Source organism: Nicotiana tabacum, chromosome 22, assembly GCF_000715075.1.
Source record: "Nicotiana tabacum cultivar K326 chromosome 22, ASM71507v2, whole genome shotgun sequence".
NCBI classification, from domain to species: Eukaryota; Viridiplantae; Streptophyta; class Magnoliopsida; order Solanales; family Solanaceae; genus Nicotiana; species Nicotiana tabacum.
This window is the reverse complement of record NC_134101.1, coordinates 44,698,597-44,717,146: the sequence shown is the minus strand read 5'-3', so window position 1 is coordinate 44,717,146 and position 18,550 is coordinate 44,698,597. Positions and strand designations below refer to the sequence as shown.

Below are 18,550 nucleotides of genomic sequence, written 5' to 3'. Positions count from 1 at the left end.
TCGGAGAATATCTCATCGGTTATATAATGATTTTCAAAAAAGTTTATAATGTCCTAGATCCCTTCACCCATTGCCTTAAAATTTAAGGTTGGATGCTTGGATGCTCTCAAAGTTTTAACCAAAGAGAAACATCCAAAGCTAATTAACCGAAACGGAAGGAGTTCAAACCAAAAATTGTTTCTTGTCCTCACAAGGATGAATGGACTTTCTAGCTTTCCATCAATGCCATTGTTGGTTCACTTCCTTCGGTGGGTGATCCAGGAACATAAGGTACAAAACCTCGTCCCCCGAAAACAGGACGCATGAATGCATTGTCGAATTTTCTCCAGTAATAGTGCACTGTGTAAGAAGGGGTACTTAGGAACATCCGCAAACTGTTGGGACGGGGAAAATTGTGGGCTCCCAAATCAGCTTCCGAGTCTTGTCCATTGCCTAAAAGCGGCACATTAATGAAAGATTTTGGAGTCCCTGGTGAGGGTAGCAATAGCCTAATCAGTGGTTTTGTCATCAAACCAAATACCTGCAAAGGCCAGAAAGTTTTTAAAAAATGATGATTAAGCTTCATATAAAAGTCCTCCAAAATGTCTCCTGCTTGTCCTTTGTTTTCCTCTAAGATGAAATTACAGAAGACGTAATCACAACTCACAAGAAAGCTAAGATTTCTTACCACTGTGCTGAATAGGACAACTGTGATAGTACTTGTGATCATTATTGCATTGCCACGCAACTGAGTATGACCTTCTTTAGTAAACTGAAATCATGAAAAAATAGTCAGTCGGATAAATTTCTTGAATTACTATATACAATGTAGAAAACAAACCTGTGCATTAGGTAATAAACTATAAATCAAAAAAAAAAAAAAAACAATCTACCTGATTATAAGCAAGGGCCATAGAAACGGCACCTCGCATAAGGCCAGCCCACCATATTGTGACCTGCAAAATCAGTGAAGGGATAACATGAGAAGCCAAACAATTATGAGATTGTAAGCGCATAATATAATGTTATTAATGTTATTAGTGCAAAGTTCTTCGTTTCATTTTATATGGTGGTGTTTGATCGAGTAGGGAGTTTAAGAATAAAAGAAAAACTTTTGACACATCTTTACAAAATTGTGGTGTTAAACATGCTACGATATTTTTATAACTATAAGAGCACGTAATTAAAGGTAAAATAAAAAGTTAATATTTAAAGAGTTTCAAGAATATAGAAAAGTGATAGTATTATTTTCGAAACTGACTAAAAAGGAAGAGTGTCATATAAATGATAAAGCAACACCTAGGGAGTATTATTAGGACATATATACCTGCTGCTTGAAGTCAGTCTTCTCATGTGGAGACTTCTTGGTCAAGTTGGACAGAAATGATAAGGGGAAAACAAAGGCTGCCCTTCCAACCAAGACAAGTCCCAATAGTATTGAGCTAACCTCAACTGATATTCCAGGGCTGGTGAACCAAAAACCAAAAGATGTGCACAATCTTTCTATCAACCACTCACATGAGATCAACAGAGTTGTGCGGTAAAAAATGGACTTCAATAGATGTCAGAATTTACCTGTCGCTAACAAATCTCCACTTTTCAATGTCCAAAGCATCCATACCAACATAGAGGAATATGAAAATTTCAGCAATAAACGATAGCGTAGCAAAGGTGTGCCTAAACAATAGTTGAAGAGAGAGTACATCAAGAAGCATTGATCATGTATAGTCAATATGGTTTCAAAATTCTCTGTATGCATGTCATACTTGGTGGTGCATCTTGAGTTCTCAGTCACGTTATACCAGGTGTAGTGGGACATCACAATCCCGCAAAAGAACACTGTGAGAATTGCACTTAAACTGAACAACTGCAATCAAATAGTCATTGTCATTGCAAGCATCAAAATGATTCAATGTTGTGAGAGAATGCGAAAAAGTAGCTCTACTCTTAAGCTGGAACTACTTACTTCAGCAAGCATGTAAGATAGGTACGCCATGAGTATCATTATAGAAACTTCACGATCTGTGGAGTGCCTGGAGTTCATAAGAAAGCAAGTCATCAACTCCCAACGACGACGACAACAACAACAACAACAACAACTACCCAGTATAATCTCACTAGTAGGGTATGGGGAGGGTAGAGTGTATGCAGACCTTACCCCTACCTTCAAGAAGGCAGAGAGGCTGTTTCCGGTAGACCCTCGGCTCGTAAAAGATAAAATAAGGACAACAACTAGCATATCAATCGGAAAACCAGAGCAAAAATACAAACTAACAGTAAGTACTGTAATCAGAAAGCCGAAACGAAAGCGACAACAAGTAATAACAGAAGTCAAGGGATACGACAATACACAGACAGGACAACACTCGGCTACATATCCTTAACCTTTAGCTTTATTCTCAACCTCCATACATTCTTATCCATGGTCATGTCCTCAGTAAGCTGGAGCAACGCCATATACTGCCTAATCACCTATCCTCAATACTTCTTCGGCCTGCCTTTACCTCTCCTCATACCCTCTAGGGCCAACCTCTCGCACCTCCTCGCTGGAGTATCTGTGTCTCTCCTTATCACATGCCCGAACCATCTAAGTCTTGCCTCCAACGTCTTGTCCTCCACAGGTGTCACGCCCACCTTGTCCCGAATAACTTCATTTCTAATTCTATCTAACCTGGTATGCCCGCACATCCATCTTAACATCCTCATTTCAGCTATCTTCATCTTATGGATATGGGAGTTCTTGGCTGGCCAACACTTCGTCCCATACAATATAGCCGGTCTGACCACCGCTCTATAGAACTTACATTTAAGTTTTGGTAGCACATTCTTATCACACAAAATACCATAAGCGAGCTTCTATTTCATCCACCCCGCCCCAATACGATGTGTAACATCCTCGTCGATCTCCCCATTCCCTTGAATAACTGACCGAAGGTATTTAAAACCTTATCTCCTAGGGATGACTTAAGAATCAAGCCTCACGTCTTCATCCACTAACTGAGTCGCACCAGTGAATTTGCACTCCAAGTATTCCATCTTAGTCCTGCTCAACTTGAAACCTTTAGATTCTAGGGTCTGCCTCCAAACTTCTAACCTCTCGTTAACACTGCCTCACGTCTACTCAATCAGTACAATATCATCTGCAAATAACATGCACCACGGTCCTCCTCTTGAATGTGGCGCGTCAGAGCGTCGATCGCCAAGGCAAATAGAAATGGGCTGAGGGCTCTGGTGCAACCCCGTCATAACTGGGAAGTGTTCCGAGTCCCCTCCCATGGTCCTCACTCAAGTCTTAGCTCCATCATACATGTCCTTAATAGCCCTAATATATGCAACAGGAATACCTCTAGCCTCCAAACATCTCCACAGAACCTCCCTCTGTACTTTATCGTAAGCCGTCTCTAAGTCGATGAACACTATATGTAAATCCCTCTTCCTCTCCCTATACTGCTCGATCAACCTCCTAACAAGATGGATAGCTTTCGTAGTCGAACGTTCCGGCATAAATCCGAACTGCTTTTTAGAAATAGTCACGATCCTCCTCAACCTCAGCTCCACCACTCTTTCCCAGACTTTCATAATATGGCTTAGTAACTTGATGCACTGGTAGTTGTTGCAACTTTGGATATCACCCTTGTTCTTATATAGCGAGACCATCGTACTCCATCTCCATTCTTCGGGTCTTTTTCGTCCTAAAAATGATATTAAATAACTATGTGAGCCACTCCAAGCCCGCCCTACCCACGCTCTTCTAAAATACCACCGGGATCTCGTTTGGACTTGTTGCTCTTCCCCTGCTCATCCTACGCATAGTCTCCTCAACCTACTCGACTCTTATGCGCCTACAATACCCAAAGTCTTGACGACTCTCCGAGTGCTCTAAGTCACCTAGCTCAATGTTCCTATCTCCCTCTTTGTTCAAGAGTTTATGAAAGTAAGTATGCCATCTTCGGCGAATAAGTGCCTCATCCAACAAAACTCTGCCTTCCTCATTCTTGATGAACTTCACTTGGTCTACGTCACGGGCCTTCCTTTCTCGCACCTTGGCTAGCCTGTACAACTTCTTATCTCATCCTTTGCCTCCAAGTTCTTCGTACAAGTGTTCAAACGCAGTAGTCTTGGCCGCTGCGACCCCTCTAAGTCATCAACTCCCAATATGCAAATTCTCAAGCATTTTCGAGACTCAATTATATAGTTGCAATTCCATACTGAAGAATGGATAAGAGGAATGTTTAGTGTTCGAAGAATTATTTACTAACCTTCCAAAGCAGAGCTTCTTAATAATATAGGCACTCAATAGACCTGCCTGCAGGAGGGGAAGAATTAAATGTTACTTGCTGCATTAATAACCAAAGTCGCGTGCATTTAAATGACAAGGAGAGAAACAGAAACTCACAACAAACCCCAGGAAGGTGCTTGAGATAAATAAGTATAGAAAGTTTCCAAGTAATTGCAGGGCAATGCTAGTGTTGATATGAGACAAGTCAAAGTTCTGGACAGCATTGAATAAAACTACAGATGTAGCATCATTTAAAACACCTTCCCCAAAGACTAAACTGTACAATAACGGCGTTTCATCCTGATTAAGCACCTACGTTATGCAATGGATAATGTCAGTAAGGTAAGTGCCTGCTACTCTGACCACAGTCTATAGTGTTCAAAGCTATACTCACTTGTAAGGTGCAAACAGAATCTGTTGCAGAGAAGATTGCTCCAATTGCTGGAAATAACCAAGGATGGATAGAAATTATCGAACACATTTTTAGTATTTTTATGTACATAAATAAGTGATTAGCAGGAATAGCTCGAAGTACCAAGGTAATCTCCAATTTCAAGTTTCCCAATATTAATTTTCCTGAAAATTCCAATAGCACCTGACATGAAAATAGATGTCATCAATAATGGCACTATAAAGAGCAAAAGAAAAGTGTCAGCAACTCCTTAAGAAAGGAAATAGAAATGGAAAACGATTATGTACAGTGCGCACCTAATGATATGATAACAAAAGATATCAGGGTACCTAGTGCCCCAAAAAGTATGATAGTCATGAAATTGCGGAAGAATTGCTTCTTTTTCACCTGGAACCTGAGGAGAATAGATTAATTAGGCGGAGAAAATATTAAGCTCACAACAATTCTACTGGACAAAATAAAGAACTGATTAAATGAAACAACTAGCGGATGCGCTACCAACATTATATTGCCATTTACTGAGTAAATGAGTTTAGAGAACATGAGAAGGTTTGGCACTGTAATAAAAGAGAAATATTAATTACAATTAAGTAGAAACTAGGATTTCCTAAATTGACGATCCCAATGAACCAAAACCATAGAAACTCGGACAAGCACAAAAACAAAAAACAAAATACAAAGCTTTCAATTAAATTAACTCAAACTTTTAGTTGACACATGTGACATATATATATAGACCCTCTTTCCAATTCAAATATATAAACTTCTCATTTCAATTTTTTGTAGATTTCTTCAATATCTTTTTATTTATTTCTCTTGTAGCCTTAAAAATATCATGTTTAAGATCGAAATTCTAAAACTACTATTTGTATGTGCCAAAAAACATTTCTTTCCTTCCTAAACCTCGTGTCTCATCAGCGGACCCATGATTTTAACCCAATGGGAGCATAATATTCTACTCAACCAGTGCCCATAAAGGTTTTTTAGCGTTCAGGGTGTCAAGTGATTTAAATTAACTATTTTTAAGGTATACACATATACATATACTACAAGATTTCTGCCGAAATGTCCCCATCAACATAACACATAGGTCCGCCTGTGTAGTCAAATACAGTAAAGGATGGAGTGTTTGAAATGCAAAAACGTACCCGGCATTAAAAATGATTGGTGGAAGAAGATAAATAAAGAAAAGATCTGCGCTGAACATGAAAACATGCGAACTCTTCCCTCCACTTATTAGTAGAATCAAAGCTCCCGTGCACAAGCCCTGTGATCCATAACAAGCACAAACAGTGCCATAGACAGGTAAAGCTCATATCAGTTTCATCTTAAGCACAAAAAAGCAGTCAAACAACGATATGATGATCAGCAATTAATGAAACTCACAATCAAAAGAGCAGTTATCGACTCATTCATCCAGCGGTTCTCCTCCAATAGATGACCAATCACGATACACGCGCAGATAAGTGCAATAAATAAGTTTATTGACACCACGGACGCGTGATCTGAGGTCCATAGCATCTTCATCTTTTCCAGCAGCGCCCCGATGTCAAACGCCGCCATTGAATTCGCCAAATACTTCAAAATCATTAAAAAGTTTTTATCATTTCAGCAATTAATTAACTCAACTTCCTATCTTGGAAATGACATACCCGACACTCAGAATCCAATATAAAATTCAATCACACGAAGTATACCGGATATAGAAGGACAATTGAATGAGATGTAAGCAATTATAGAAGGACAATTAAACAATGTACCAATCAAAACAGCAGTAATGAGCAGAGATACAGAAATGTTTCCGCTCAGAAAAAGAGTTGCTACTTCAGACACCAATAGCAATTCACAGATTCAGAGACAAAAACTCTTTGAAATTCAAGTTACAAAATCAAGGAATTCAAGCTCTCAAAAATAGATTTTTCTTCGTAACATCAGTTCCAAATTGGAGACATGTTGAAGAAAATTCGAAAATGATAATGAAAAAGAATAATTAGGATTAGGAAGGACAGGGCCGAGCCAGGAAGGACAGGAATTGAAAGGGAATATATGTTTGGGTGGGATTAAGGAAACACAGTTGAGTTTTAAATTTCGTAAGGGCGATCATGACCGTTGATGGATCCAAGCAGGTGATGAGTTGGCACTTCTCCATACGATTTGACGGTATCTAAGGAAGTAGTTCTGGCTAACTCTGTGACAGCAGTCGCGGCAAATATAAGATAAATATATGCACACAAAGAAAAACCCGCCAAAAAATTAACGGATTTGTTTCTATATTATTTTTATGTGTCGAATGTATTTAATACTTTTGCAATTCATATTAAGTAAGTTACGACTATAATCTAAAAAGTTATTCTTACAATTTGTTGTTTTGATATAAAACCTATGACTAATATTTTCGGCTAACTCTAAGACACCAATCGCGCCAAAATGTAGTATACATGCACAATAAATCAAGTCGAAAGAGGAACCCGCCAAAAACTAACGGATTTATTTCTATATTTTTCTCTTGTCTTGAATGTGTTTGATACTTCTGCAATTCATATGAAGTAAGTTATGACTGTAATCTAAAAAGTTATTCTTACAATTTGTTGTTTTGATATAAAACTTAGGACTAATAGTTCCGGCTAACTCTATGAGAACAATAGCGACAAATGTAAAATATACGTACAACAAATCAAGTTGAAAAAGGAACCCGCCAAAAACTAATGGTTTATTTATATATTTTTCTCTTGTCTTGAATGTGCTTGATATTTTTGCAATATATATCAAGTAAGTTAGACTATACTTTAAAAAGTTATTTTTACAATTTATTGTTTTGATATAAAATCAGGACTAATAGTTCCGGCTAACTTTGTGACAACAATTGCGACACATGTAGGATATATACACAATAAATCAAGTCGAAAGAGGAATCCGCCAAAAACTAACGGATTTATTTCTATATTTTTCTCAATGTGCTTGATATTTTTGCAATATATATCAAGTAAGTTAGACTATACTTTAAAAATTTATTCTTACAATTTATTGTTTTGATAGTTCCGGCTAACTTTGTGACAACAATTGCGACAGATGTAGGATATATACACAATAAATCAAGTCGAAAGAGGAATCCGCCAAAAACTAACTAATTTATTTCTATATTTTTCTCTTGTCTTGAATGTGCTTGATATTTTTACAATTCATATTAAGTAAGTTAAGATTATAATCTAAAAAGCTATTCTTACAATTTTGTTGTTTTGATTTAAAACTAAGGACTAAATATTTTTCATGCATCTTATTAATTAGGAACATTTGTTAAAGCTAGAGAGCTATTTAGTTAGGCTTTTTTTTTAAAGTGAAAATGGAGGAAAAGGAGGGTCCACCATCCGATGATTATGTCCCTGTTTTGTAATATTTGAAAGTAAATGTGTACTTATTAAATGGAAGTTTCGCCTTTTGTCTTCCATTAGTTATTGCACCTTACTAGACACGACTTATGAAGACGGCTTCTAAGACCACATACCACTTAGGTGAGATATAAAGAATATTCTTGTTAGATGTCTGTAACTGATTTGGATTTGAAACTTACCTTCTTGTTAATTCATTCAAAAGAAAGAAAAAAAGTATAAGAAAAAGAAACCAAAGGATTCCATTATAATATGATGACAATGTCTAGTTTAACATAATATTTTTCACCATCAAGTTGCCTTTTTTTCCTATTGTAACATGTAATATATTTTATTTTCAAGATTATAAAATGCATATTCTATAAATGGTGATCTAAAACGAAAAAGGATAAAAAAAAAAAAATAAATAAGTATCTCTTTAATATGAGAAATAGACCAAATTTGTCCTTATTTTGAACTTGTCCTTCTCATTAGCTGCCAATGTCATTCATTTTTTGTCAACATTCTATAAAATTTAAAGGCTTTACTTTTTTGTTTCTAAAGAATGTTTACGTTTCTAGTTGAGCTAGTTTATTGTAAATTATATGCATATTATTCTTCTCCTCTATATATATTTCAATCTTTTTTTGGTAAATACCATATCAAACGACACACTTAATACAGTTTATCTTCACCACTACAATTGTTTGTTTTGGATGTTAGTTGAAATTTCTTTTTTAATAAAAAGGAAGAACTAAAGAATATGGAGCGAGGAGAGGACAGAAAAAACTGAAATTGGTGGAGAAAAACAAAGATGGATTGTAATAGCCATGGGAGAGATAGAAAGAGAGAGAGGTCCAATGTCCTGCTCTTACTAAAGGAGGAAGGATAGAGGAGATGAGACAAAAAAGGAAAAGAGCGTAATGAAATTCTTTAGTTGAAGCCACTAATGGGTTAAAAGTCTTTTAACGGAAAATATATATAACCTATAAAGAAGGAATTTTTACTTTCCTATATTATATATGAAACTTTATTATCCTTCCTAATTAAGTTTTAACTTAATTACATGGGCATAAACAATTTACCAATTATATACAAATTAGTTTTAAATGAGTATCCTTTTATATTAGGAATTGATTAGGAAATCCTCATCCATGCACTCTCTTTCTCTCCGCCTCTCTTTCTCTCTCTTCGTCTCTCTCTCTCTCTCTTTCTCTGTTATTTTTTCAATTTTCTTCCTTCGTTTTCCTCTGCTTTTCATCCTTTTTTTATCCAGAAAATTCATCAATGAATTTTAATTGTTATAATATAGAGTTTTAACTTAGCAATTATCTTTCATGTTGCACAATTGGTGTTCGAATTGAATTATTAATCAATAAATTTTGAAGGTATTTGATTCTCCACCATTGACAGCCATTAAAAAGCTCCAGATCTTTGAATTTCAATTCGGGTTTTCAAAAACTATTGTTTGTTTGGATTGGGTGTTGTTAAAAATAATTAAAAATATTCTTTGGAGTTTATATCTCAATTTTGAGGGTGTTTGGTGAAGAATAGACTTGATTTTGGCTGAATTTACATGACATACAATATACTTGCAAAATTGTATTATAGTTGTATGTAAATTGTATTTAAATTGTATTATATTATAGTTATATATTTTTTATTTGAATATTGTATGAAAGTTAAAAAATAGTTGTATAATGTATGAATCATTGTATGAAATTTGTATTTAAGTTATAAATACTAATTTTTTTTACATAAAGTTGTTGACATGTATCAAAATTGTATTAAGAAAGGAATTTTTGATTGAAATTTCCGAGAGGAAAAAGAACACACCACATACAAAATATATACAAATCATATACAAAAGACATATTGTATAAAATTTGTATGAAAATTATATTTAAGTTGTATGATGTTATAGTTGTATTTAGTCGGGTAAAAATGATGTATGAAAGTTGTAGATAAGTTATAAAAAAGTTATATACTATATAATTAGTCATATAAAATCTGTTTTTAGTTTATATATTGTTATAGATGTATCAAATTTGTATCAAAATTAAATATTCCGGCATTCAACTTGTCTGGTTTAGGTTCCAAATAAAGCCATCGGTAGCTCATTGAAAAATTCTTGTATAGTTTCGAAGGCATATATTCCCTCCAAATACAAATACATAGACGATAATCGCAATGATTACTGTGGGTGAAAATCATTGCGATCATGAGTTATGATCACACCCTTGCATTAATTCATGGGAATAGTTTAGGATACAAGAATATTTTTGAGCATTTAAAACAAATACTTTCGACTTTTTCTATATTTCAGAAAAAGCCAAACCTTATTTGTGATTCGTTCCTTTCATTATCGTCCATATATAGAGGAAGTGATTCCTTCAATAATACTTTCATCCTTTTCATTTTACATAAATACTACAGTTAAGGCACTATGGGAAAGAGAAGAGGAGAGAAAAAAGAAAAAGGGTGTAACTGAATTCCTTAATTTAAGGCACTAATAATGAATTATATATGGAGAGAGGTGGTAGAGAATAGGTAAAGAGGAGATGAGAGAAAAAAGAAAAAAAGTGTAACTAAATCCCCTAATTTAAGGCACTAATAATGGATTGTATATAATTTGTAAGTAATTCTTGTTTATGGCGGGTAATATACAAAACTAAGACAATTTTGGTAAATAAGTTTCAAATACTGTATAGGAAGGAAAAAATCCTTATAAAAAAAACAAGTTTATTTTGATAAATATTAAGACTTTGTTATAAAACAATAAAAAAAAAAAGTATTGCATTGAAAAGTAGAGAAGGAGAATTCTTATTAATTTCGGATGAATTACAATGGAATAGAACCTATCTATTTATAGGAAAAAGTGACTTAGTCACAAAGTAACAAACTCTAAAATCTCTCTAAAAGATAGACAATCGCCATAAATAAAATACTATTTAAAACGCTCCCCCTTAAATGTCTATTCAACAGATAATATGCCTCGTTAAAACCTTAACTAAAATAAAATCCAGTGAAAAAATTTTTAGTGAAGGAAAAAGAGTACACATGTTTAATAATTTGTCTTTTGGTTGCCTCGTTAAAAATCTTGTGAGAAAAACACAGTGGGACAAAACCTTATTAGGAAAAAAGAATACAACGCGTATTAACTCCCCCTAATGAGAGCATCAATTTACATCTTTAAGTGTTCGCATCCCAATCTTGTACACTAGCTTCTTGAAGGTTGACGCCGGTAGAGATTTGGTGAAGAAATCAGTCATATTATCATTTGAACGAATATGTTTCACCTTGAAATCATCATTCTTGATAGATATGTAATGCCTTCATATAATGTCGTGGAATGGACTTTTCAATATCTCCATAGAGATAAAAATTCCCGTTATCACATTATCAGTTATAGCAAGATATATATATGTGCACAAATTATACTTAGAATGTGGTACTTGAGGACCAAGAATTATATATAATTTAAGCGATTTAAATTCTTCAAGGATTGTCATATAAGTTAAGTCATATAAGCCATATAAATAGACTTTAGATGCATATCAAGTTTTCATGTCATGCTAGACATATAAGATAGATAAAAGTGATTGCACACACCATTGACTTTATACTTTCAAGTGTTTGAACTGCAGGTCCAAAATTATATGTCTTTCATATGAAACTAATTTTACTTGAATTGTTTATCGAGACTTAAGATCCTCATATATACTTAGCGTTATCATATATGTAGTCGACGAATATTTTATATCGGTACCAACCTCCTTTTTTTCATAAAGACATAACATAGAGATCTTTTCATTCATATTTTCAGGTACTTGAACATATCCTGAGATTTTATCAAGAATTTTATTTGGAACCGATTTATCTATGCGCTTTAAGCTACCAAAGACTTTGTCCTTCTAGGACTTATTCTAATAGGAGCATTTGTTGTAAGAATATAGTTACTTTCTTTGGGTCAGCAAATGTGTCTGGCATGCTTTGCAATATATTGCAGATGAATTATCTTTTTATGAACTTCAAGTTCATATTATCGTATTTGAGGATCTAGATGCACAAATGATAATTCATTCCACGTAACTTTTTCTTAACTGTTTATCCTGTCTTCCCCTTGTCACGACCCAAAATCTCACCCGTCATGATGGCGTCTATCTCAATACTAGGCAAGCCGACATCATCAATAACCCACAATATCTTTTAAATACGGAAAACATCATAATTAAGTTTAATAGAAAATCTCACAAATACTAGGTAAAACATATTCCCAAAATCCGGTGTCACTGAGTACATGAGTATCTATACATTACAAGCCTAGAAAACACGATCTATAATAGTCTAAGACCAAATACATTAAACAAGAGATAGGGAAGGAGAGACAAGGTCTGCGAAACACGGCAGTAACCTCTGAATCTCTGGAAAATCAACCGTGCGAAAGAATCAACACCCACTATGTCCGGGATCACCTAGATCTGCACACGAAGTGCAGGGTGTAGTATGAGTACAACCAACTCAGTAAGTAACAATAATAAATAAAGAACTGAAAGTAGTGATGAGCTTCACAGCTAAGTCCAAATACAGTACTTTCCAACATAAAAAGGTAGGCATGCTTTCAAGTTCAACATTTAAAACTCCACAGCAATTTCATATCAAATTTTGATTGAAACAGAAATAATATCTTTCAGAGTTTTCCAAAACAGTGATATATGACAACTGAAGTGCAGCAATAATGAAATCAATGCATCCTCTTAGAGTAACAGTCACTCAGTCCTCCCATTCACTCCAACCTCACAATCACTCTTTCCTCCCAGTCACTCATTCCTCACAGTCACTCATTCCTCACAGTCACGCATTCCTCTCAATCACTTAGCACTCGGTACTCGGCACTCGTCACTCGCACTCAGTAGGTACCTGCGCTCACTGGGGGTGTGTACAGACTCCGGAGGGGCTCCTTCAGCCCAAGCGCTATAATAAGTCAATCATGGCATAAATCAATAAACCATGTTGCGGCATGCAGTCCGATCCCATAAATATCCTCACAATTAGGCCCTCGGCCTCACTCAGTCATCAACTTCTCCAGTCTCTCGAGCTCTCAGAAATCATAATGAGCAGCCCAACAATAATGATATGATGCATCAATAATGAACAAGAGAGACTGATATGTAATATGCAAGTAAAACCGTGACTGAGTACAAAATAGTAATTTAACAGATAATTTAACATGTACATGACCTTTGTGGGTCCCAATAGTATCAACACATGGTTTAAACATGATTTATAGTTCAATTTCTGTAATACGTGGAAAAATATATGAGTAGCAATAATTTATTCAACAACACATATCCATGAAATTGACCAAGTCATAATTCTTACGGTGCACGCCCACACGCCCGTCACCTAGCACGTGCGTCACCTCAAAACCAATCACATATCACAGAATTCGGGGTTTCATACCCTCAGGACCAAATTTAGAACTGTTACTTACCTCAATCCGAGCAATTCTTTATTCTAATAAGCCTTTTCCTCACGATTCGGCCTCCAAACGCCTCGAATCTTAGTCAAAATAATTCGATACAATCAACACGAGGTATAGGAATCAATTCCATATGAAAATGCTAAATTTCACAAATAAATCCGAAATTAACTCAAAAATCAATAGTGGGGCCCACGTCTCAGAACCCAAAAAATATGAATGCTCATTCAACCACGAGTCCAATCATACAAAAATTACTAAATTTCGACTCTGATTCGGCCTTCAAACCCTCAAATCAATTTTTGGAAAATTTCTATTCTAATCCCCCAAATCATGAAATAAGTACTGAAAATAATGTTAGATTCATGAATAACGGACCAAATCAAGTTAAGATCACATACCCCCAGTCCAATTTGTGAAATTTGCCTCTGAAAATCGCCCAAACCGAGCTCCCCAATTATTTTTATGTCAAAAATGGCCAAACCCCCATTTATAGAGCCTCTGACGTTTTCGAGCGCCACAGGTAGCGTGGGGCGCTGCCTGTGGCGCACATTCCAGAATTCCAAAAATTCCCAGCGCCAGGGTTAGCGCCCCATGCTACCCTGGACGCTGGCGGCGATAGAAAATATTTTTTGACACGAAAATGGGCATAACTCTCTCATACGATGTCCGAATTCGATAATTCTTTTTGTTATGGCTCCAAAATTTCAATACGGATCTAATGATTCAATAAAATCTTAATTTGGAGCTCATTTGATTAATGTGATACCATTTATTCTCAAATAAACAATGTCAAAATATTCTACATTCGATGCTGAAACCTAGCAAATTAAGTCCGATTGACCTCAAATTTTGCATAAAAGTCATAAATGATATAATGGAGGTATTTCAATTTTCAGAATCGTATTTCGGCCCCGATATCAAAAAGTTAATTCCCCGGTCAAACTTTCAAACTTAAATTTCTATTTTAGCCATATCAAGCCTAATTTAGCTACGGGCTTCCAAATAATTTTTCTGACACGCTCCTAAGTCCAAAATTACCATACGGAACTATTGGAATCATCAAAACTCTATTCTGGGATCATTTACACATAAGTCGATATCCAGACACTATTTTAACCTAAGTTTTAAACTTTGGAACTAAGTGTTCCAATTCATTCCAAAACCTCACCGGACCCGAACCGATCACCCTGGCGAGTCACATAATATCTGTAAAGCATAAATTGAGCAGTAAATAGGGAAGCATGGTTGTAATACTCAAAACGACCGGCAGGGTCGTTACACCCCTCATGTTAGAAAAACTAACTTGCTTCCTCAATTTTGAAAACCCACCTTTGTGCGTTATGGTGCTAATCAAAATATACATCGCACATCAATAATTATAAGATAGAATTATTAGCTTCATGACCCCGAACCACTTGTGAGGGGAGAATGTAATATATTTTCGTATATAACGTATATCAAACTGATATAGATAACTTTGTTCTCATACGCAATAGTTTAGCTATTAAGTGAAGGCACTCAATAAATTATTTTGTTAAACCAACTGTGATATAAACCAACTTATCAAGATGAAGTGTCTTGAATAGAAAATCTAAAAATTATGCTCTAAATTAAATTATTGATCAAGTTACCTCGCAACACCAGATTGCGGGTTAATAATAATCGCACATGTAACCATCTCATAGATGCATCTTTATAAGGTTTACATGGCAAGTGAATAGACTTATATTCACCTTTGATAAACTCCAGAATTCAAGGGATTCAATCCCAATTTTAGTTGGTCTATTAATTAATGAGAAGAAGTAACATAAGAGACTTCATAAAGAACTTTCTAGTTCTTTAATATTTACCGATGTGAATTTTCTTCTATTTTTGCACATCATACTTAAATTAACATGGCTAAACTAATTATGCCAACTGGATAAATTATCAATATTGATAAACTTCAGGTTTACAACATGACATGTGCAATTATTAATAAACTTCAAGTTTATTATGGATGAATTTTTATATCAATAAACTTCTACTTTATTGTGGAATTCATTTATTTGTGTAGTACAAACTGAAGAATAAAGTTGTCACGATCCAAAATCCACTATAGGTCGTGATGGCGCCTAACGCCGCCGTCAGGCAAGCCAGCGATGATTTACCAATTTATTTACTCATTTTAGTATTTTTGAAATCATAATTTTCCTTAATTGAACAGTATAAAAAAGAATTTACAAAGTAAATAATAATATTTACACGAACCACAATAATGAATAATCCGAAGAGAACCCCCAAAACCTAGGGGTGGGTATCAGTCGGTTCGGTTCGATTTTGTAGAATTTCGATTCGGTTTTCAGTTTGTGATTTTAATAACCAAAACTGAACCATAATAACTTCGGTTCGATTCGGTTTATTCATGTTCGGTTCGGTTTTTCGGTTTCAAGCCATGGCAAAAATAGTACGAAACAATGAAAATAGATTACTTGTTAACAGAAAAAGAAAAAAGAAATAAGAAATCCCATCAAATACACTAAAAAGATAAGAATCTTTATGCAAGAGTTATGGAAGCCTAACTTAATTAAATAGTTTGAGATGTGATTTATATTTTTGGGTTACTAATCAATTTTATTTATTATGGATGATCCAATATAAAGTAAACTTCATTTATGTTTGTCCATATATAGAATTTAGAAGTTTGCGGTATATATATATATACTTCATTCACGAAATAATATTATTAATCAACAACTAATGCAATGCTTTATGAATGTTCTTCCTTTTTTTTATTTTGGTCTTTTCCTTTACTCTCTTCCTTTTGATTTATTTTTAGTTTCTTTTTTCTTAAAAGTTTTTGAATTATGGATGGGGCTGTGAATAAGTGAAGAGAAGGAAAAACAAGGGAAGGAAGAAAATTTAAAACTCTATATCTAACTAATGTATAGAGTGGAGATCCAAGCAAATTACCATAACAGCAAGTCAGGAACTTCAATAGTATGAATTAATCATATTAAATTTTTTCTATCTTTTTCAATTTGGTGCTTCAAACAAACATATTAAGAATTTTTTGGGTGGAAGAAAGAAATAAGCAAGGAGAATTAAGAAGTGGACGGATATATTATTGGAGTTGTATTTGTGTTAGAATATCCAATGGATTGGGCTTCTTTAGGTTGAGAATTAGTTTTGGGCTTTAAGGCTAAGAAAGAGTAACACGGTAAGGGACTAAGAGTAAAAATAACTAGTAAAAAAAATTGATTTTTCGGTTTAACCGAAAACCGAACCATTAAAATCGATCACCGAACCGAACATCGAACTTTTTAAAACTATCGCAAACCAACCGAATAAATCGAAAACCGAAATCGAATAAATCAAAATTTTCGGTTCGGTCGGTTTTTTCGGTTCGGTCGGTATTATGCCCACCCCTACCAAAATTCGGTGTCACAAGTGCATGAGCAAATTTCTAAGGGGACAAGAACAATATAACATCTGTCCGAATGTAATAAGACAGAATAAAATGAATAGTACAATGGATACTTAGTAAACTGCGATGCGTAGTCCAGAATGAAACTCACATAAAGTCTCCTCAACATGTGCACCTACGCGCCAAAGTGATCATCAAATGAACCTGTCAGATCCTGCACATTTAGTGCAGAAGTGCAGCATAAGTACGTAAATCAACGCGTGCCCAGTAAGTATCTAGCCTAACCTTGGAGAAGTAGTAATGAGGGATCGACATCGACACTTACTAGAGGTCAAAATAAATAACATGATAATTCATAACAGATATGAAGTGCACAATAATAGTGGAGTAAATATGTAATTTCAAAAAAATTCAATTATTTCTTTTAAAATATAAATTTCTCGATCTTGCAATCTACCTTAATAGCTCAGAAAATGCCAAGTGTCAATACCAAATAAATAAGGAATACCACAAAATACCGGGCATCATTGGAAGGTTTTTATCTCATGAACATTCGGACTACTAGCGATATAACACACAACTCCGCCGAGGTCGTTCGTCCCGATCCAGAATAATATGTACACTGCCGAGGGACGTGCGGCACGATCCATATATGCATCTATATACTGTCGAGGCGTTCGGCCCGCTCCACAAGAAAGGAAGGAAGTTACTGAATTATGAGACACGTGTTTACAATACCGTACACGAGCACAGAACGAATATAATCTTTACCGTTTCTCAAATAACATGCCCACAATTCAAAGTGTTAAGGCTCGGCCTAGTATACATATATTTATTTCTAAATCAAATTCTGTTATAATTTTAATTAATTAAGCCAGCAGAACGAGTTCAAATAATTCGATTATCACATAATAAAGTCCTAAGTCTACCCGGACATAAATATTGCTTTACCTACGTACGGACTCTCGTCACCCTGTGTGTATGTAGCGCCCACAACTAGTTGCACATAACATTCAATATTACCTAGGGGTAGTTTCCCCCTCACAAGGTTAGACATGAGACTTACCTTTGAAGTTCTATAACCGGCTCCAACGCCTCTCTAACTCTTCAATTTAAGGCCAAACGATCCGAAACTAGTTAAACAAAGCACAAATCAATCAACATATACTCCAATGCTTGCAATTTAACAATTTACAACAATTCTCAACTCTGCTCAAAAAGTCAATAAAGTCAACTCTCGGTCCCACATGCCCGGGTTCCGAAATTCTTTGAAGATAAACTTTACCCATAACATTAAGAACTCAAATATATGATCTATTCCCAATTCCATGTCCAATTTCGTGGCAAAAATCTAAAAATACCAAATTCTAGGTTTTCATCAAAATTTCATAATTTCTACTAATTTTTATGTTTAAATCCTTGTAGAATCCATGTATTTAACTTACAATATGTGAGAATAACTTACCTTGCCATAGATGATGAAAGTCCCCCCTTGAAGCTCTCCAAAAATCATCCAAACCAAGAGAGAAATGAGCAAAATCCCGATTTTAAACAATCTGCCCAGGCCGTCCTTCTTCGCGATCACAGGAGCACCTTCGCGATCGCGAAGGCAAAAAGTCACTGC

The 18,550-nt window shown here is 35.1% G+C and overlaps 1 protein-coding gene across 1 annotated transcript; it reads right to left on the bottom strand.

Annotated features, from left to right (window-relative positions):
• LOC107806265 (sodium/hydrogen exchanger 1-like) lies at nucleotides 1–6,731 on the bottom strand. The gene is made up of 15 exons (XM_016630386.2): nucleotides 6,431–6,731; nucleotides 6,057–6,248; nucleotides 5,819–5,937; nucleotides 4,967–5,064; nucleotides 4,794–4,853; nucleotides 4,653–4,699; nucleotides 4,376–4,570; nucleotides 4,239–4,285; nucleotides 1,946–2,012; nucleotides 1,746–1,846; nucleotides 1,555–1,656; nucleotides 1,307–1,445; nucleotides 873–935; nucleotides 668–751; nucleotides 1–520 (listed from the first exon to the last, which is right to left on the bottom strand). Exons 2-15 carry the CDS (start codon nucleotides 6,231–6,233, stop codon nucleotides 209–211), a joined length of 1,611 nt encoding a protein of 536 aa, XP_016485872.1. The 5' UTR covers nucleotides 6,234–6,248; nucleotides 6,431–6,731; the 3' UTR covers nucleotides 1–208.
• Nucleotides 6,732–18,550: the final 11,819 nt, after the last annotated feature.

Bases quoted from the DNA above. Each gene is read 5' to 3' on its own strand.
- LOC107806265 (XM_016630386.2), bottom strand. From the start codon at position 6,233: ATGGCGGCGTTTGACATCGGGGCGCTGCTGGAAAAGATGAAGATGCTA. The intron at 5,065-5,818 runs GTACGTTTTTGC...TATTCTCCTCAG, and splicing joins CCAATCATTTTTAATGCCGG to GTTCCAGGTGAAAAAGAAGC. The intron at 4,700-4,793 runs GTACTTCGAGCT...GGTTATTTCCAG, and splicing joins TGAAATTGGAGATTACCTTG to CAATTGGAGCAATCTTCTCT.